This window comes from Mus caroli, unplaced genomic scaffold, assembly GCF_978045245.1.
Source record: "Mus caroli unplaced genomic scaffold, Mus_caroli_1 scaffold_15, whole genome shotgun sequence".
Lineage (NCBI taxonomy): Eukaryota > Metazoa > Chordata > Mammalia > Rodentia > Muridae > Mus > Mus caroli.
In genome coordinates, this window is record NW_028227270.1 from 75,580,894 (window position 1) to 75,602,683 (window position 21,790).

At 47.7% G+C, this 21,790-nt stretch overlaps 1 protein-coding gene and 1 long non-coding RNA gene across 2 annotated transcripts in view; one reads left to right on the forward strand and one right to left on the reverse strand.

Annotated features, from left to right (window-relative positions):
* Gmpr (guanosine monophosphate reductase) overlaps positions 1-21,790 on the reverse strand; it is a 39,283-nt gene that overhangs the window by 6,146 nt on the left and 11,347 nt on the right. The window contains exons 4-7 of the mRNA XM_021180306.2: positions 19,407-19,580; positions 10,546-10,627; positions 7,882-7,988; positions 1,148-1,190 (exon numbers count right to left, since the gene is read on the reverse strand). Of these exons, the coding sequence (XP_021035965.1) occupies positions 1,148-1,190; positions 7,882-7,988; positions 10,546-10,627; positions 19,407-19,580 (406 nt within the window). The remainder of the gene's footprint in view (positions 1-1,147; positions 1,191-7,881; positions 7,989-10,545; positions 10,628-19,406; positions 19,581-21,790) is intronic.
* On the forward strand, positions 15,229-16,637 carry LOC115029088 (uncharacterized). The gene is made up of 3 exons (XR_003834665.2): positions 15,229-15,729; positions 16,013-16,084; positions 16,196-16,637. It is a non-coding gene; the product is annotated as an uncharacterized LOC115029088 (long non-coding RNA).

The window sequence follows — 21,790 nt, forward strand, 5'->3', positions numbered from 1 at the left end:
CATGCAGGACTACACTTTAAACAGAGCAGGTCAAAGGTCTGAGGAAAGCTGAGGACAGCACCAAGCCTGGGGACATGGTACCTCCTGAAGGACTGTTGCTTTTTAGTGTGTTTAGCTCCGACTTAGTGCTGTGATCCATGGGGCATACCTGGAGGAAGCCCACACTATGTAATGCTTAAGGATAAGGCCCTGCACCTAACTGTGGGACTGTGACCTTGTCATACCCTGGATAGGCAAGATAGAAGAGGGTTTGTTCTCTCTTTCACAGCAGATCTAGGGGCAGGCATTTTTTTTTTTTTTTTTGCTATAGGTTGGGTTGCTAAGAAACTGAGCCAGCAGGATCCTCCTCTATCACTGCTGTAAAAACAGACCAAGGGCTGGTGGGATGGCTCACCAGGTAAAGGCACTTGCTCCCAAGCCGAAACACCCCCAGACCCACATGGTGGAAGGAAAGAGCTGATTACTATACAATGCACACAAATACAATGTAACTCAAATGTTTGTGTTGTTGTTACTATGACAAAAAGTTTTCTACCACAGTGTGTATGTGTGTGTAGCTTCCTATAGTGTACAGCTGAACAATCTGAGGCTAGGCAGCTAGTTCCCGTTTGTGGAAAGCACATGCGGGCTCTGCAGCTCTGTTTTACCACCCTTCTGGTGAGATGTTAGTGTGTGACACAAACAGGGAGCCCAGAGGCCCTACAGCAGAGACCTTGATGGGTTACAGCAGACACTACTGCCCTCTAGTGGGAGGCAGGCCTGGTCAACCTTCCACCAAGACTGAATCCAGCCAGGATGAGGTGGGGGCTGCTCCAGGTGGTGGTATCTGCACAGCCAGATACCAGGAGCCAGAGTCACAGGAGCGAGCGCTGGGCATTCCCCTCTCTTACTGAGAACATCGCAAGCCGACCCACTTCTAGCTTGCCATCCCCATTCTGGGCTCCTGACTTGCTCAGCTACAGACCCGAAGCAAGCTGAGCCGGGAATTGGTTAGACAGAAATGAAACCCCGGCAAAGAAAAGTCCCGAAAAGCTCAGAAGCCCCTCGGGGGTTCCCTTCTCCATCTGGTCCTTCCAAGCTATGCAGAGCTCCTCCTTCCCTGTCAGTCCCTCTCCCCCTGTGGCAGAGCTGTGTCCCTCGTACTTACCAAAGGCTTTGGCGACATCTCCTGGACATGTGCAGCCTCCATCCTTCAAAGGAAGGAAGGAGAGAATATCAGTAAGGTGGGAACAGGCCAGCCCATGCTCACCAGTGAGGAGGAAGTAACCGGGAACTACCTCCCACCCCTACCCAAGCAGCTGGCCCAACACTACCCTTACTTTGACGGTCAGAGGCCGTCACCCCTGCCTGTCCACCCTCTGGGCTCAAGCACCTATGTCTGGGGAGGAGGACAAAGTGTGTCAAACTGGCCACTGTGCCCTGCTACACCATTATATAACATGCCCAGCCACTCCCTGCTCCCTCCTCCTCCCCGCTCAGAAGCCACCCCTCCTTGCCTGCAGAGAGGTGAGATTTTTTTTAGTCTGAGCGCTAGATTATTTTAAGAGCTGAGAAAAAGGGCACGGAGCTGGCTCCTCTATCTTCTCAGCTGCCTTGCATCTCCAGTCCATCAGATGTCCTTAAAAACAAGTGCTCATTGGTGACATCCACTCTGCCCACACAGCACAGACTGGCCTCACAGGCAGCAGGATAAGCTGCAACCTTAGGTTACAGTCACTGACTCAAAGTTCCTAGGATACAGCCTTTACATGTTTCCTTATTAGCGAGACCCCAAATGTGCAGGCTGCGATTTACTATCCTAGCAGAGCCTGGGTGATATGGAAAGAGAAGGGTGACAATGCTCTCGAATGCCAGCAAAGCACAGAGAGACAGACAGCCCGGCAAGGAACAAGAAGAGATGGGGACAGTGAACAAAGTGACAGGGATGTAGCCAAGCACAGCGTGGGCTTGACAAACGCCAAGACCTCAGAAGGAAGGGCCTGTCTTCATAAAGTGGGAGCCAGCTACACGGAGCTGGACATTTGGTTTAGGAACACAGTATGTCTGTGGGGTAACAGGTGAAAGTTGGCAAGGCAACCACCTCTTGAGTTGCAGGTGGGGACATCTAGCTATAAGAGAGGCAAGACCCTTCCTTGCAAAGAACATCTCACCCCGAAAGTACTAGGCTCTGTGACTCAACACTCTTCTGTTTGGCCGGAGACAGAGTCTCACTATGTGAACCTCCTGGGTGCTGGGACTACAGGTCTGCACCCCCCACACACACACACACACACATATACACTAAGGATAGTCTTTCTTCATCACCTAATTGGCCCCCACACTCCAAGGAGGAGGGTTCAAAGCCTGCTGCTTAGCTATCCTTGCTGATAGATGTCTGTGAGCCTATCACTCAGAATGCAGAGGCAGAAGGATTCAGAAATCAGAGACAGACATCATCAATATATACGTATAATATATATGTATATACATAATATTATATGTATATGTGTATTTATTATATGTATGATATATGTATAATATATGTACATATATATTATATGTGTGATATATGTGTATATGTTATATGTTATATGTTATATATTATACATATAACACATGTATATTATATATTACATGCATAATATATATATACATATATATGTATAATATATATGAGCATAAACAAAGTGTTTTTATGCTTGCAGCTCTGATCAGTGGGGAGGTGCTGAAGATTCAGTCTTTCCTTCCAAACATTTCTAAGGGTAACTACTTGCTCAGTCAAGTGCATGGTTCTCGAGCGGCTCCCGTGAAGCCTGACTATTTTAAGAGTCAGATTCTCTGGACAAGGTATCTGGGCAAAGCCCTCAGTGTGACATCACAAAAACCATGTGACTGCTTCTAGGCTTGTTTCTCTTCGCCTCCAAATGTTTGCTTTCCACTTCACATGTCCCTTGCTTACCCCGTTCGCTTTCTAGAGTTTTATCTTAGATAAAAACCAGCTCCAGGAGCTGGTTAGGCGGCTAGAAGTGGAAGCTATGCAAACCCATGGCCCAAGTCAGTCCTAATCCAATCCCCAGAACCCACGTGAAAAGCAGGATGTCACATGGTAACACGTGATCCCAGCATGTGCCTGTGACCCCAGCGTTCCCCTGATGAGATGTAGAGACAAGAATCAGGCAGAGAACGTTATGAGGCAGCTAGCCTGGGGTACACAGCACAGCAACAAGAGACTGTTTCTACATGGTAGGAGAAAACAGACTCCCTAAAGGTGTCCTCTGGCCTTCACTCGTGTGCATGGGTTATATAGACACAAAAAAGGCATAAAAATTAAAGCCAGCGCTATGCACAGGACTGCAACCCATAATCACATTACATAAACGCAAGCTTCTGTTAGTCTGAGAACCCAGCAACGTGACTTCAGAATACTCTTTGCGCACTCCTAAGTAGCTTGGAACTACACTAGGATTTATCATGTGAGCACCTGAAAAAAATCACAGGATGGTGGTCAGAACTAACGCCTGTCTCAGAAGCCCATTGTCACTGAGACCTCAAGAAATGCTTCAGGCTGGAGATATGGCTCAGCTGATAGGCACACTGCTCTTCCAGAGGACCTGGGTTCAATTCCCAGCACCCACACAACGGTTTATAACTGTCTGTTCTAGGGGGGGTTGATGCCTTCTCTTCAGGCTTCCGCAGGCACCAGGCACACACCTGGTACAGAGATGTATGTAAGCAAAAACAATTATACACATACCATTTTTTAAACTAAAAAAGCAGACAAGCCTATTTTCCAGTGGACCCAAAGTCCTTGGTTAATGTGGCTGCATAGTGCCATGGAGAGAGTATTTTATCCACGGTGTTGTCTGTTCACGTTGCTGGTGTGTACACTTACAAGAAACGGGTGATGCACATCCAACATGCCAGAATACAAGAGGTGTTGACTGTAAAGCAATTTAACACGCTTTATCAAGAGGCTGAAGTTGGCACCTTCTACAGTTTACAGTTCAAGGAATCCCATGATGCTCTAGGAAGACAGAACATGGGGTACCCTCCTGCCAACTAAGACAGTCAGCTGCTAAGAAATTGTAAGACAGTTGAGTCCTGGGCAAATATACAAGGCAGGAATTGACAATCTTTGCCTGTCTTGTTTCTCAACATGGCTAGCATTATATTTAAAGACAGAAGGCATCATGGGATAGGAGTGATTTGGTTCAGGGATTGCTGGCATGCCTCTTCTGATTAAAAATAGTTGCTCAGGGACTGAGGTGATGGCCCAGCTGGTCAATCATTCGCCTCCTAATTGTGAGGACCTGGGTTTGAATACCCAGAACTCATGTGAACAGCTGAGTGCAGCAGCCCAGACTGGCTGTCTCCACATAGCCACAGACGAGGCCTGGAGACAGAGGCCTGGAGACAGGAACCTCACGCGCCAGACAGCTAACCTTACCTGTCTAGGACAGTTCCAGGCCAACAAGAAACAATGTCTCAAACAAAAGGTGGGAAGTACCTGAGGGCTGACACATGGCTCAAACACACATTATGGCTCAGGCCTCTGTAGAGAGGGTGGTGTGAGCAGGCATGGGGCAGGGGGCGAAAGGAACTCAAAACCAACTGCTTCTCCCTGGCCAAGGGAACTCACTTATTCCCTCATTCACACCTTAGAAACCCAACACGATCTCCCCTCAGCTACCAGCAGCAGCCATTTAAGATGTGTATGTGACACAGAGCCACTGAGAGCCCTGATGGTGAAGATGGCAAAGAGACTTACAATCACACCTGAGGCTTTGGGGGCTCTGGTGCAACTCTATCCTCCAGATGTCACAAAACTGGGGGGTGGGGGACCATGAGAGACCCTGGAAAGCTCAGGCCTGTTAACATGTCCTCCTAGACAGAAGGTGTAGGGACAGTTATCAGAGCCACCCTGCAAAGTCCAGCCACACATGCCTTCCTACCCAGCTGCATGTGGTGTAGGCTCTTAACAGAGGTAGCTGTGGTTGGAACTGCCTTCAGGCAGTACTGTGAGGTGATCACTCATGCTGGCGTAGTTGTTCACACACACACACACACACACACACACACTCCTGTAACTCCTTGCCCCTGGGAAGTAAGCATACATACATACATACACACACACACACACACACACACACAGAGAGAGAGAGAGAGAGAGAGACTCCTGTAACTCCTCGCCCCTGTGAAGTAAGCCCCAATAATTATTGGTTCACAAAGCTGCATTTGGATGGGATCATTTCTTCATTCAGGCATGGTGTCTAATCTGGGGTGAACAGACGTTTGTTCCTGTCTCCCTGGAAAAGTCACACAACTAGAGCCAACCTCAGAAATGGTTAATTCACTGGGATTCAGGCCAGGAAACGTGTGTGTGTAAATGCACACTTCTTGGAGTGGTTTCTCGGAGCTAGGTCTTGACATAAACTTTGAGAGCCACTGGCCAACAAGAGCCTGGGATTCCTGGGTGGCTCCAGTTAAGTGTCCTTGCTTGCAAATGCAGATTCACAGTTCTGTCAGCTTTTTTACACGCTACTTCAATAAATGTTCGTTCTTCTCAGTGGAGCAAAACCTGGAAAAGTACTCTGTGTGTGTGTGTGTGTATGTGTGTGTGTGTGTGTTATAGAACTATCATTAACCTTTTTCCATTTATTCTAGTGTGTAGCACATAGTAGCACCTTTGGGTGTTGAATGCTTTCACAGGGATCTTATATCAGATAACCCACATATAAGATATTTAGTTTATGACTCATAACAGTAGCAAACTTACAGATATGAGGCAGCAATGAAATAAGTTTACAGTTGGGGGGTCAGCACAACATGAGGAACTGTATTAAAGGGTAGCAGCATTAGGAAGGTTGAGAACCACAGACATTGTAGATACTTTCCAAATGAACGGGTGAGCAGACGCCTACCGAATGAGGAAACAGGAGAAGCACAGGCCATGTGCAGTGTGAGCCAACACCTGGATTCTAGCTGTGGCAGTGGAGAGCCATCTGCAGTACTGGTTAATGCCTGGTGCCTAGGGGTTTCTTACTCTGAGCTCTCACGAAGCCAAGCCTGCAGGGCTAGAATGCCACCGAGAGGCTACCATGAAACAGAAGCCGGAAGCTGAGATCTCCACAGGCTGTGGAATGGAGCCAAAGCCAACGAGGCAGCACTCCACAGTGATGATGGCCTAAGTTCTTACATCTGGACACCTATTGGTGAGCTCCTGTGGAAGCCTGGCCTAGCAACTGCCTAAGTCAAATGACTGGAAGGTTTGACACATTCAAGTCAAGTCAGCCCCGTTATGAACCGTTAAAAATATACCATCACTCTGACTGCAATGTGTAATTGTACATGTGTACAAAAATGTGCACGGGTGGGTGGGTAGGTGGGAGAGGGGAGAAGAATAGAAAAAGAGGGAAGGAGAGAAGGGAAGTAGGGAAATAGCCTATCTTACATAGTTATGATTTTTTTAACCTGTTTGTTCAAACAACTGCAGAAATACTTAATAAAAAAAATCTTCACCTGTACTAAATGTGCACAGACATTTCTTGTTATCCCCTAAGCAATGCAGGGTAGCAACGGTTTACCTAGCATTTACTCTACATGAGGTCATCTGGAGATGATTTAAAGTATACGGGAATAGGTATGGAGGTTATACCTCCATGCCAGTCCACTGTGCACAGGGAGAGACGTGAACCTCTGTGGACTGTGGTTTCCCATGGGAGTGCTGGACTCCATCCCTAGAGAATGCCAAGGAACAGCTGGGCACATCATCTATCCACCCATCCATGCATCCATCCATCCATCCATCCATCCATCCATCATCTCAACTAACCAAGCAGGTACCATGGTCCACTACAGCATGGGCCTGTAGTCTGTAGCTCAAATCACATAACTCTTGGCAGTGGTCTACACGGTGGTTCTGTGAATGATGAGGGTGGAGTAGGTGCATTTGATGGCTGGTGATGATCATCCTCCCAGGAGTTCTGTCAGAATACTTGTGCCATGTTCAACTCCTTGCTTCCCACACCTTGACTGACACTGCCCTCCACAAGTCACAGGTGAGGTGGAAGCATCCGACTGCCTCAGCTCACTCCTCCTCCTTCCTGTCAGAAGCTCCTGCTGACTCAAGGTCTGAGGTTCGCTTCCCACCTGCGCATCCCTCTGCTTCCTCACCCGCTCACAAGTTCCCAAGGCCACTGGACTCTCTACCAACCTTGGTGCCTGCCACGCCCCTCAGAAACCAACACGAACCTACAAATCCAGAGTGATCTTGTTCCTCTGTAGCCATTCTTAAGAACCAGCCCACAAGGCCAAAGTGGAATCTTCCTCCTTGACCAGCCCCGGAAACACCAACTCCACTGCCAAAGCTTAATTCTGTTCCTCAAACGCCCTTCAGACCGGTGTCCTGCCCATTCTTAACCCTTCCCAGAGGAGCCAGCCTGTTGGCTGCTGAAAAGCAATCTGCCCACTTGCAACCTCCTGCTTTGACATCTTCAATAACTTCCTATTGAGCTGAGAAGAATGCCCCCCGCCACCACCCATCCCTACTCCCACATAGTTCTTAGCCACACTCTCTCAAGCGCTCATCTGCGATCTGCATTTCTACCCCCTTCCCCTCCCCGCTCCAAACAGTGACTTCATTTTTATTTTTTCCTTCTGTCATCTCATCTGTAACAAACCCCCACATTTCCTTATCACTTCCCCAAGCATTTCCCAACTCCTGAACCTGAGATATGATGACCCTTAGCCTGCCCCTCCCAAATTCATTACTGACATGCAGATCTCTAGGACCCGTAAATGTGATATTTTTGGAAGTAGGGTATTTGAAGGCAGCATGGTCCCTCAGAGGCAGGGCAAAGATCTCCCCAGGGTCCCCAGAGGCTCCCAGACCCTAATACTCACAGAGATGATGTGCCCCTTGAGGCCATGGGCGGAGTCAGCACACTCTATCACAGCACTCAGCTGCGGGTAGCCCACTCCTGTCTTGGTTCGGGTGGTGCACACAGAACCTGTGCGGAAAGAGAGGTGGATTCACAGAGGGTTCTGCGTGAGTCGAACACAATAGAAAACGACACCCCTTCGCCATCTTATGTCCCTGCCCCAGTGAAGGGTGACTTTTCCCCAACAGTGGACATGCTGACTAGGCAGGCAACACGGTCTCATTATACAGTACCCCACTGGCCATATCAGCCCCTCAAGTCCTCACCATCATCAAGGGCAAATGTCTTACAGATCACCACCCACACAACCTTCAATGTCCTTCCTGATGCCATGTCCCCCCACCCTCCTCAGACCCCTCCCCCACGTACACACAATGGTTGAGCATGGAAGCCTCCCCTCCTTCCACACATGAGGACTCAACTTCCAGGGGTCGCCCAGGATCCTCCCAGCTTTCTCCTGGCTTTCTCACCCCCTCAAACTAAACCCCACCTGGTGTGGTTGTGGTGGAATGAATTTGCATCAGGGCGAAGAAAGCCTTGTCCCAGGGTTTGACCTTTACAAACCCTTGGAGCGAGGAAGCCACACAACTGTATTCCAATTACTCAACCCTGGGCCAAACACAGCCCAGCTTCCATCCATCTGCCTTAATCTCATGCTATACCGTACACCCCATCTCCCTGGACGGAGTCCCCACTCAGCCTAGGGCAGCGCTTCCCAGCCTTCCTAATGTTGTGACCCTGTAATACATTCTCTGATGCTGAGCTGACCCCCCCCCCACCATAAAATTATTTCATCGCTACTCCATAACTCTAATTTTGTTACCGTTATGGATCATGATGTCAATATTTGATAGGCAGAATATCTGACATGTGATCCTTGTGAATATCTGATAGGCAGGATTCTTCACATGTGACCTTTGTGAAAAGATCATTTGACTTCCAAAGGGGTTGTGACCCATAGGTTGAGAACCACTTGCCCAGAACCTGGGGTCAACTTGGCTTTTGCCACCACGTGGATATCTTCCTCCCTTGCCTCCTCCTGCCCCAATGTCCCATTCAGTCCTGGTTGTGTTCTTTCAGGTCCCGGGAACACCAGTATCCCGATCCCATGTCCCATGTCCCCACTTCTAAACAAGTGAGTACCCACCTCCATGCTCCACCTGCTTCTTCTCTTGTCTGCTCCTCTCTCCCTTCCCCTTCCCCTTCCCTCTCCACATAACACTCCCTACTCCCACATCTTTCCCATTTTTCAGGCTCCACCTTAAAATTTCACTGCCCCAGGGAAACTGTGCAGCACACGGACATTGTCTTTTGAGGAGCCGATTTCAGTCATTATCTGTGTGGGAGTGCTGGGGTCTGTTTTCCCTGCTGGGTAGTAAGCTCTGGAGATTTCATGCTCCCGTCTGCCTGACACTGAGAAAGGGCCTCATGCACAAGAACACTATAAATAGCATGGAAAGAATGCAGGAACTCAAGCATGAGTGAGTCACCGTCACTCCTGCTCCACCAAAGCTCACCTCCTCCTCCTCCTCCTCCTCCTCCTGCAGGACTTGTGGGGTCTCCTAAGTGCTGCTTTTTGGGCAGCCCGGGGACCATTTCTCTTGCTCAGAAAGTTATTAACCGCCTAAGTGGGTGGCATTGAGGAAAACCACAGGTAACAGCAGAGCTTGAAGTCTCCCTGTAGGTTAAAAGCCTGCCTGCTTTGTGAGCCGACCGGGCCATTTTTCCAATCATTGCGCTCACACAGTCTCCTCCTCATGCTAGATCACAGCACAGGGTCCTCTTCCTACAATGGCACACACCTACATGGTCCTTGCATCTGATTCCTCTCTGATTCCTTCTTAAAAGACTATTTTGAGGGTAGAAGGCTGTTGCTTTTTTTTTTTTGTGTGTGTGTGTGTGTGTGTGTGTGAGAGAGAGCACATGTGATCTGCTGTTATTTTTTAGTCCCAGATCAAGTGTCTATAGTCTTTCTTCTCTTCACTCTGATGCTAGTATCTGGGTAATGATGCATGTTTAGGGCAGAATGTTATGTTAAAACACGGCAGTGAGGATGTAGGCTTGGCTATGGGAAACAGGAAGGCAAACCCCAGCCAGTCCCAATAAGAAACTGCAACTCCCAGGTAAAGGCTGGACTGGCTCTAGTTGGTTCCTTCATTCAAGAGGCCTATGGCTAGCCCTAGTGCCTGAGCAGTGGATTAGTATCACGTGGGGAGCCAGTGGGCCACAGGGTATGTTCAAATGTGGCCTCTTAGTCACAAGTGTTTAGGGTCCTTCAAACATTCACATGGACATAGCCATTCTTGTTCATTAATTGTTCTCGTGGATTCCCCACAGACCTTTCTCTTCAAAGTGACCTTTGCAGTCTGCTCTCCCACACTAACACTCTGGTCAGAACCTCACCACACAACCACATGTCTGCTCGTGTAGGAAGAGCCTGGGGTCATCAGAGGGCAGTTCAGTGGCATCTCAGGAGCTTCCTGGGGAAGATCAGATCTTCCAAAGGAATGCGCCTTGAACCTCTGGGCGAGTACTTTACGGTTCCCATGTAGCCTCCTTCCAGGAGCCCCAAGGCCCCTGCTCCCCACAGTCAGCCCAGCCCTACTGTGCTCTTGACAGGTCTCACCTGGTCCAACTCCCACTTTGATGATATCTGCTCCAGATAGGATGAGCTCTTCCACCATCTCCCCAGTCACCACGTTCCCTGCCTGCGACAGGAAGAACAGGGCTCTCCATCACCAGAAATGACTCTGGGGCAGGTATGGGGGGTCATGGAGTGGCCAGTGGGGAGGTTCACTCCTGACTCCAAGGGCATGTGTGTATTGAGGCTACCACAGTTCCAGGAGACAAAAAGAAAACAGTGGCCCCCCAATTCTGAAGTTGATTTAGGTCTGAGACTCGATGAATGTGTCCCCGACTTCCATTTCTACTAAATTCCAGCACAGAAGCTGATAGCAGAGACCCCTCTTAGAAAGTCACCTGTGTGAAGTAATTGCATGGAAGCTACAGAAAAGTACAAATTTAGAAACAGAAAATCCATGAGTGTCTAGGACAGGGCATATGGAACAGCTCAACGCTGATGAGGTCAAAACAAAAATCTTCTATGGGACCCGAAATCCACAAGTAATGTTGCACACTAGGCTGATCAAAAACGCCATTAGCAATGGGCACAAGGCTACTTAGGCATCTGCAAAAACCCTGGAGGCTCTTTACAGAACCTGGAAAGCCATGGTTAAAAAACTGACCTTCTCGTGGTTGAGAAAACACCCGAGTGTCTGGCCCTAGGCTGGGGTTCCCACCTTGGTACGAAAGGGCAGGCAGGCCCTGATGGGCCATATGTCACTGGTACAGGCTCTGTCTACAGATGGAGTGGTGCTTCCATCCTAAGAATAGACCTGCAAGCCAGGAAGTGGCAGAATCCATCAACCACAAGAATGCATCTACGCTGGAAATAGTACAAGCTCTCTGACTGCAGGATCTTGAAAGAGCAAAAATAGCCCTTTTATTACAACTCACTGCCCCATGGATTCTTCAGCTGGTACCCAGGATGCTTGGCAAGATGCCCTTCACTGGGTTTTCACAACTGTGCAAAGTCACATTTTGCAAAACACATCCTTACTCTTTTCTACTCCCACCAAAGCCCTAGTGTCCTTTCACTGAATTAATTCCCTGGGGGAAATATTCTTTTTTTTTTTTTAACAAAATAACTGAACTCCACAGAAGAGGTTGTTAGAAAGAGGTGACAAGGCCAGTGTGAAGCTACTTGGTTATAAGCACCAGCTGTCATCCGACAATGATGACGGACGTCACAGATGGAAGATGGAGTTGGGTTAAAGGCCAAGCTGATTCCCCATAAACTGCAGGGCAGTGAAAAAGGCACAGTTAGAGCGATCTATACAAAAATAACGTGCATGCAAGATGATCCAATCACCCAACAGCCAGCTAGGGGAAAGCTCCTGTAGCTATGACAAAGGGTGACCAGCTGGAATATACAGAGAACTCATACGCTCCATTTTAAAAATAGACAATAGAAACAAAAAAAGACAGATATGGCTAATGTCATGCACTTAACTTTATATGCCAGCAGGAGTCTACCTTTCACCTACCAAATCATCAGAGGTTTTGAACACTACATTTAAAAAAAAATCAGGGCTGGTGAGATGGCTCAGTGGGTAAGAGCACCCGACTGCTCTTCCGAAGGTCCAGAGTTCAAATCCCAGCAACCACATGGTGGCTCACAACCATCCGTAACGAGATCTGGCGCCCTCTTCTGGAGTGTCTGAAGACAGCTACAGTGTACTTACATATAATAAATAAATCTTAAAAAAAAAAAAATCACATTAATTCTCTCTACTGGTGGGATATCTTTTCTAGCACAAGTTTTCCTGGAAAGAAATTTGAACCTCAAAAGTGTGCTTGTCACTTGTCCCATGAATTCTTGTCACTCTCTCCCAATGATGCCATTGCAAGAATAGCCAAAGATTTAGACACAGAGATGTGCCATTCGCAAAATGAAAAATGCTCATTTTTCCAACAGGACTAGTTCTGTGGGATATTATGAAGAGCCAGTTCAGATAAGAGAGGATAAAACCTAGTCAGAAATAAAAGTGACATTCAGATTTCACTGTGAAGTTTCTGCACAGGTGGCCCTCTGGCCATGGGAGTTAGGTCTGTGGGTAGGGAGGGCCTGGTCAAAGGTGATTAAGGGAAGAAGCTGCTGTCTGTCATCATGAAACACCTTGGGTAGGGAGTGGATACAGGCTTGAGGGTGTGACAGCCCCTGGAAGCACGATAGGCCCTGTCACTACGGTAGCTTGTGCTTGTTCACTTCCCGAGCAGCCGTGACCAGACGAAAACCATGTGCCCTATCTGAGACACTGATGTAGACAGGAGGGAGTTTCTGCTGGACATCCCCACTGCCCCAGTGGCATGGTTTCTATCTGAAATGTCCCCAAAGCTCAGAGGCAAATGTCAGGTCCACAGTGCTGCAGTATTGACAGATGGGGCTTGGGGAGTTGAGGGTACTACTGCATCATCAGGGTCAGCCATGGACTGATGAATTCCTAAGTTCATGAGCCCTTAGGAGGGAGTGGGAACAGCAGGCGATGGGGCCCACCTGGGGGAAGTGGCAGATGAGGGGGGACATATCTTTGGAGGGCGTGTCTTATTCCTACTATCTTCAGCTCCCAGTCTCTGCTTCCTATGAGGTACACGGTTTTTTTTTCTCCCCCAAATACACCATGTCATGATGTTCATCTCCACATAGACCCAGAAACCACAGAGCCATGTGACCATGAACTGTAATTTCGTGAGCCTTATTTTTTCTCAGGTCTTATCAGGAAGCAGACTGATAGACCCCAGGAAACAAACCAAGTTTCATATTCAAGGCCATAAATCTAAAAAGAAATGGTTCCTGGGCATGGTGACACTTGCCCATAGTACAAACAGCCTGGAAAGTCAAGGCAGTAGGATGACAAATTTAAGGCCAGTGTAGTCAAAGTAGTGAGGCCCTATCTCAAAATTAAAAGCAATAAAAAAGATGGTTGGGGTGTGGCTTAATTGAATATTCATCTAGTAGGTTCAAAGCCCAGGGTTCCGTCCCTGGGGGAGGAGGGGAGATGGCACAAGACAGTCTTGTGTAAGCATCTGAAACTGTATGTTCGATTCCCAGTACCAACAAGAAAACATAAATAGGAAGAGGGGGAGGGGAGATAATAGACATGCTGAGTCTGTATTAATCCACTTAAAAGAGTATGTAGAATTTTTCAGCAGGCAAATACTTAGGAAGGTTAGAAGCTTCTCTCAGCCAACACCTCTGCCTCCCTTCTCCAGCTGGCCATAGGTGAAGAGCAAACAGATTGTTCAGAGGAACGCTGGCCTGGTGCAAAGGCCAGGAATCGCCAGTTTCTCCCATGATTCTAAAACCACTAGGCATTCATTCACCCAGAGCCCTTCAGCTCAGAGAGCCCCGGGTAAATGCTAACTCCTCCTTACAGTGCCTGCCTCTGAAAGCCAGAGAAGAGAGAATTAACATTTTCAAAAACCACCAGGAACCAGAGGCATGGGCATTCACTGAAGGCTTCTGAATGAAGCACAGATTTCAGGGGTCAGCGCAGGCAAAGAATGGCTTAGGCATAAACATCTACCTTGCCAAAGTCTTCTGTTTATTGCTGGGGAAACCAACCGGAGCGAGCATTTAAACACCTCCTGGCAGGCCAACAGGCACTGCAAAGGTCCTTGCTGCTGGAGGCCGCCCAGAAGTCTGTGGGAACTCCTGCTCCCTCTGCCGTGCTCCCTCTTCACAAACCCTGGCTCTGCACTTGCTCCCTCTCCCCCCACCCCCTCCCACTCCCACATTCCTGCACTGCTCAATCTCCTCTGGTTTTTGTTCTTGAGGATGGCACACAATTCACCCCAGTTTAAAAACAGGCCAAGCGTGACCCTTAGCACCAGCCAAGTGTACAACATCTTGAGAAGTGGTACCTGACTTTATCTTTACATGTTTATGTGTGTGTGTGTGTGTGTGTGTGTGTGTGTGTGTGAGAGAGAGAGAGAGAGAGAGAGAGAGAGAGAGAGAGAGAGAGAGAACACATGTTGTGTGTGCATAAGCGTGGAGGCCAGAGGTCAACCTCTGTCTGGTGTTCCTCTCCTCAGGACTCCATCCACCTTATTTTTTGAGATGGGGTCTCTCCTTTCTACCAGAAACTCTCCAATTGAGCTAGGCTGGCTTGTCAATGTGCTCAAGAAACTTGCCTCTCTGGCCCTCCCAGCACTGAAATTACATGTGCTCATTTCTACATAGGTCTAGTAATCAAACTTGGGACTTTATGCTTGCATGGCATTTGTACCAACCGAGCTATGTCTCCATCCTTTCTCTTACTTCTTACAACAACTCCGCTGCCTCGGCCCTACCTTTCTTCTGTGACTCAGTGTTCAGAGCACATGCTTTCAATGGAACTGACTGCCTGAAAGGAACTGAGCAACTATTAGGGCATACTGTATGGGTAGGGTAACAAACACCATCCCATGTGGACACCATAACTATTCTTCTTTTCTTAGTGTCCTCAAACTCCTTTTCTCAAGCAAGGAACACGGAGAGTAAAAAAAAAAAGTCCCCATAGGGCTCTCAGGTCGTGAGCTGGTATGTTGGGGTACACTGTATGAAGTTGTGTCTCTGTCCTCCCTCACCTACCTAAGGAAGTCTCTGATTGGCTTTAATAAAAATCATGGCCAATCAGCTTGACAGGAACTAGAAGGCAGGACTTCCTGTAGAGGGAGAAAGGAATTCTGGGAAGAAGAAACAGGAAGCACTTTTGCCAGGAGACAGGAAAAGAATGTGACTATGGGCCTGGTAGGTTTAGCTAGCCATGTGGCTGAATGGGACTAGGTAGTCAGGTTAACCTGGATGAGCTAGTTGAAAGCCTGCCTAGCTAAGGCCTAAGGCTTTGAAATATTAAAAAGTGTGGTTATTTGGTGAATTAGCTAGTTAAGGAATAATTGCCACTGTGTTGATTTCTAACATTAATTAATAGATAACAGAACACTAATAATCATTTTACACTGGCAGACTTTGGGAGCGCTGTAGTATGAATGTCTGTGTCCTCTTAAACTTTGTGTCCTGACCCTAAACAACAGGGCAGTAAGATTCAAGATGAGGCCTTTAAGAGGGCTCTCATGAATGAGATAACTATTCCTTAGAAAAGGGAAGAGTGAGCATGTGTCGGCCTTTCTGCAATGTGAGGACATGCCTACACGTTACCTATAAAGGAAGAGTGTCACCAGACATTGGATACTCAGTCTTGGACTTCCAGTAAGTTTCCATTGTTTATAAGCCACCCCTTTTATGGTGTTTTGGCAGCAGCCTGGAGGGAGGCACCGAGTTGGTGAGTTTAATGGTGCAGCCACTAGCTACCAAGTAGGGGGTGGGGAGAGAGACTGAGCAAGACACCTGGGAAACAGCGATGGCCTTCAGTCAGAGACACAGCTGACGAAACAGCAGGGAGGATCTCCAACGCAAAAGCTGGCACACTGCAAGGACAGGCTGACCACTCACGGAGAGCTTGGCACAGGCCAACTCAAACTGTGTTGTTTAGGAATGTGTAAGTGGTGACACCAGATAGCTGCCAAGAGGGGAACTGTAACCAGAGCTGGGGAGAAGCCCTGAGGTGAGCTGTGTATGTTGGGGGGAGGGGGAGATGGGGGAGCTGTAGGGTTGCTGGAGTAGGACTTCTAACTACCCATTAAATATCCCTGTTTATGCACTTTTCATAATTTAGAACGTTACCAAAGATGTGAAGCAAGACCACTGAGCCACACCTCCTTAAGCCTATGTTATTTCCCATTAGTCCTTTGTAAGCAACGCATGCCATGAGAGCAATAAACAGGCCCTCAGCTGTGAGCCCTCCTTGTCCCCAGAGCAACTAAGACAGGAGAGGTAAGTCCCACCCTCCAGACCCTTCCAGAGCCATGTGGATCCCTGCAGAGCTCTCCAGTCCCCTGCAGACCCTTTCAGAGCTCCCAGATCCTTACAGAGCACCCCCCAGACCCTTCCAGATCCCTGCAGACCCCCAAGCAGATCACAGTGGCCTTGGGCCCTCCCTTCACTCCTCACTCATCTCATGGAATCCATGAAAGACATCATATCCCCAACAAATACATGTTGAGATTTCTACATGCCTGACGGGAAATCAGAGAAGTTTAATGTCAAAGCCAGGCAGTGGTAGCGCATGCCTTTAATCCTCTCCCAGCACTTGGGAGGCAGAGGCAGGTGGATTTCTGAGTTCGAGGCCAGCCTGGTCTACAGAGTGAATTCCAGGATAGCCAGGGCTACACAGAGAAACCCTGTCTCAGAAAAAAAAAAAAAAAGTTTAATGTCAAGTACTATTCAAGACCACCACATCCCAGTCAGGGCCTGGGGCTTCTGTTCTAGAATTCCAAGGTTTTCTCCCAAGTGGCCTGAAAGAAAGTTACCACAGAGGTGACTGACAGGAGCATCAGGTGGAACTAGGTACTCATGGGTGGCGCTGGGCACAAGAAGGGACAGCAACTTCACCATGCCCTGGTACAGGCCTTCCCAAGTAGAAACGAAGGCACTGTTCCCCCTCACTGATCCTGCCCAGTGGCAGGTGATCACGGGTAAACAAGCCTAAATGTGCCACGTAAGGGATGGTCTTTACTTTCAGGGCTCCCTTGCTTCCCAAAGGAGGTTTTATTATTTTGTGTTAATGTGGTGTTATAATAAGTCCCCACACCTAAGAGCAAATCAGAGTGTCTGCAGTAAATGTGGGATAACCGCTCCTAGTCTTTACTGAGATGCTGGGAACCAGAGAAGGGACTGACCTCTCCCTGAAATACTCGGAGTATTTTTGGACATACAAGCAAGCTAAACTCTAACTCTCACGTACAACAAACACACATTTGTTTTCCCAAGCACTAACTAGTTCCCAGCAGAATGTCCTTACAACTTATCTCAGTTCAGATTGTACCTGGACATAGTGTCAGATCCCATAGGTCTGAGCTCAGTCCCAGAAGACTGCTTCACACGTCAGAAGCCAGCCCAGAGCAGTAGACTCCATAGCTCCTGCCTGGTTTGGCTTCACGTCCAAGATTCGAGGCTAGAGTGGCTCACAGACTCAAACACACATGCTGACTGGCTTACTAACTTAGCAAAGGCTATGAAGGACAGAGAGAAGGCAGATAAAGATTTAGCTCAAGGTAGGGTAAGTCCTCAGAGGAGCTGTGTCAGGAATCCAAGTCAAAGGCTCAACAAAGATTCTCCCGGCAGCTTTATCATTCCGAAGTCTATCTCAGGAAGTACAGGCCTGGGTTTGGAGGGGATCCCTTGGAGGGTTAGGTGTTGAAGACTCACTTCTCAGCTGATGGTGCTGCTGAGAGGGGACTGGATCATAAGGGTAATGACTTCACTGTTGGATGTGTGGCGAGCCTTTTGGGGTGCCACTTGGCAGGAGTCTGACATTGGCCAAGCACAAGGAAATGGGCTTCAGACAGGAATCTGACATTGGCTATGACAAGGAAGTAAGTCCAGACAGGAATCTGACATTACAGCATGCCAAAGAAGAAAGTTCAGGCAGGGACCTGACGTTGGCCAATGACAAGGAAGTAAGAATCTGGTTTTAGGGTAGAATGAAGACGTAGGCTCAGATATCTTGATCATCCTTAGAAACATGGGGCTTTGGGTTTATTGTCTTGCTTGGTCCTTGACGGTTATCTTTGTAGTTCCTTACTGTACTGCTCGCCCTTCAAACTTGCATGCAACTAAAATGGTATAAAAAGGGGATTGGGAAAATTAAATTTGCCTTCAGTCTCAGAATTGACTGGGGTCATGCTACAATGTTGTCTGTTTTGTTTTTTTTTTTCTTTTTAATCCTCACTCCCTCGATGGAGAACCTGTTGACTGACTGAGTGTTGACTGACTGAGCGGACTTGGTCATGGATTGATCCATTGATGGGTTCAGAGTGAAACAGGTCGTATAAAGGACCTCCATGAGACCTCACAGAAGAAAGTAGGTTGACAAGGGAACGTCTTGGAAGAGGAATACCTTGACTGTGGCCCCTTCTTATTCCCATGAGGTAATTTCTTATTACTTATTTTTGTTGTTGTTGCTGTGATAAAAATACCATGAGCAAGACCAAAGCTTAGTAAAGAAAGGTCCCTAAAGAGACAACTGAACTCCACTAGCAGAAACCATGAACAAGGGCCCACTTCCTGACAGGGAAATGTGAGGCAAATGGGTTTGACTTCACAGTGGTGTCAGGGGGTGAGTCATGAACTGGCCATTCTCTCCATCCCATACTAAGACCAAAAAAGACTGGAATAAACCCAAAAGATTGGCTTTTTTCCCCCCAAATCCAAACTGTGACTCTGATGCCTACCCCTCCCTTCCTTTTAGTCAGTTTAGCCTTGTGAGCAGTCAACATACCTTTAGCAGGTAAATAAAGATGCTAGTCATTGAGAAAAATACAGAAAAGGAAGGAAAAGTAAAAAACAAACAAACAAAAACAAAGGTATTAGATATGACACCATCTCACCCAACCTGTCATCATTAATTGACTCCCACAAAATGCTTATGCCATCGAGTCCAGCCCTCGAGGTACAACTATCTCCTGATAAGCCTGGGTAGGAGGTAGGGCAACATGTTGAACTGAAACCCTGGCATGTGTTTTCAATCTTAAAATAAATATACTCTGTTGTGGGGTGATGAAGATCCTCCTCCCTCTTCTTTTACAGGGGACACCTGGTAACAGACAATAGGAGCCATTTACCAAAAATAAGGGACCTACAGCCATGATGTCGATCAGGATTGTATTAATGTCTTAGAGGAAAGCTAGTTCTTCTGATCTTCCCTAGTGATCACCTGTCTCTTCCCTGTGGATTTGCAAATACTCTTCCAGCAAAAGCTGTGGAAGGGAACCCAGCACACCACACCTCCCAGGCCCCTCATCTTGAGAGCATCCCATCAGACTTACCATGATGGTGTGTTCGGGGAATTTGGATCGGACCAGTTTCACAAATTCCACAAAATGCTCTGAATACCCATTGGCCACATCCAGGCAGATGAACTTCACCTGAGGCACAGCTTCCAAGACGCGGCTCATCCTCTCAAGATCATTCTGCCCGCTGCCAGAACTCACGGCTACGTGCTGTGGCAAGGTGTAGCACAGACAATGGCCATGAACAGTAGGACTCAAAAGAAGACCCTCCCTCCATCTGGCAGCCCTCCGAGGTCTACCCTGAGCAAACACAGAGGCTCTGTTCAAACAGCAACAGAGGTAAAGGAAACCTGCTCTTCTGTGATCTAAATTCATTGTTTTTTTTTTTTCCCCTATCTTTGACTTAACACCCATCCTCGAACCTGGGTCTCAGCAACAAAACCTCTCAGTAAACAGATTCTGAAATATTCAGGAGACCTTGCCCTTGGCTTCTTCTCCATTTTCTCAAACTTGCTGTGTAGAACTTTGTGCTACGTGTAGAGCTACTGGTGCAAATGTGTCATATGGGAAAACTCACAGAAGGGCAGCATAGAAAATTTCCAGAAATAACAAGTGAGGGCAACAATCATTTACAGATTAAGGAGATGTGTGTCTAGGATATGACTTGGCGGAAGACATGTGTAAGGTCATTCATCCTCTGTTGAGCTCAAGTCCATCTGAACCACACTGTACCTGTGTGATGGTTAGTGTTATCAACCTGAGAGCCTAGAATGACCTGGGAGACAGGCCTCATAGGCATGCCTTTGGGAGATTACCTAGATTGAGTGAATTGAGGTGGGAGACCTGTATCCCCTTTCCTTTGCTGGGATGCTGGGATGGTGGGATGATTCTGGGGTGATAGTGGGATACTAGGATGATGCTGGAATACTGGAATATGCTGGAATGGTGGGATGCTAGGATGATGCTGGGATGGTGCAATGCTGCTAGGATACTGGGATGCTGGGATGGTAGAATGATGCTGGGATGCTGAGGTGGTGGGATGGTGGGATGATGCTGGGGTGCTGAGGTGGTGGGATGCTGGGATGATGCTGGGATGATGGATGATGCTGGAGTGCTGAGGTGGTGGGATGCTGGGATGATGCTGGGATACTAGGATGATGCTGGGATGCTGGATGATGGAATATGCTGGGATGGTGGGATGCTGGAATGGATGTGAATGGAGAGAAGAAGCAGATCAGCAGAATGCATGCATGACTCTCTGCTTCCTGACTGTGGACACATGTGGCCAGCTGTCTCACCTTGACTCCCCATCATGACCCTCTGTACTCTTGGACTGTAAGCCAGAATAAATCCTCCCTTAAGCTGCTTTTGTCCGAAAATTTCAGCACAGAAACAGAGGAGGAAAACTAAGACATCGTATCCGAAAATGAACAAATAAATAAAACCAGGGGCTGGAGAAATGGTTTGGTGGTTAAAAGTGGCTACCGCTCTGGCAGAAGACCCAGGTGCGATTCCCAGCAACCATGCAAATGCTTACACCCATAACTCCAGTTCCAGAGGATCAACATCTTCCTCTGGCCTTTGTGGGTATTAGACATGCATGTAATGCACATTATACATGTAATACATGCAGGCAAACACACAAAACGTAAGTACTTTAAAAACAACACCTAGGTTGAGGTGGATTTTTTTGCTGTCTTATTTTTATGCGTATGATGTATAGGCAATCATTAGCTACATAGAAATTGTATTGTATGAAGCAGCACATGTCATATACAAGCAATTTAAATCTACAAGAGGATATGTATAGATTATATGTAGGTTTACTACAGGGCCTGAGCAACCAAGGACTTTGGCATCTGCAAGGAGCCTGAGACCCCAACAGCTAGCAAGGGCCGTCTATACTCTGAACAATATATCCAAGATGGAAGAGTTTATATTGAGCCAGAATTCTTTTATCTCAAGCCAACTGTCTGTAGTAAAAGTCCACACCTAACTATTTAAATCACAGCAAAAGCAACAGCAGCTATGCCAGCACCCAAAATCATTATCTCATTAAAAACGACCTCCCCACAAAGAGGCAGGCCCAGACCTCACTGCTGGCTTCAGCTTAGCACCAGTAGAACTTAGAACTCAGTCATGTCATGGGAAGGGCTTATGATGTCATTTACTTAGTGGGATTACATGCTGTGCCAACCTGACACAAGCTACAGTCATTTCCGAAGAGGGATTCTCAATTGAGAATATACTCCCATCAGAATGGCCTATGGGCAAGCCTGTGGTACATTTTCTTGATTGATATGAGAGGGTCCAGCTCACTACAGGCAGTGCCCTCCCCCGGCCTGGCAGTCCCGGGTGATATAAGAATGCATGCTAAACAAACTATAAGCAGCAGTCACCCAAGGCCTCTGGTTCAGTTC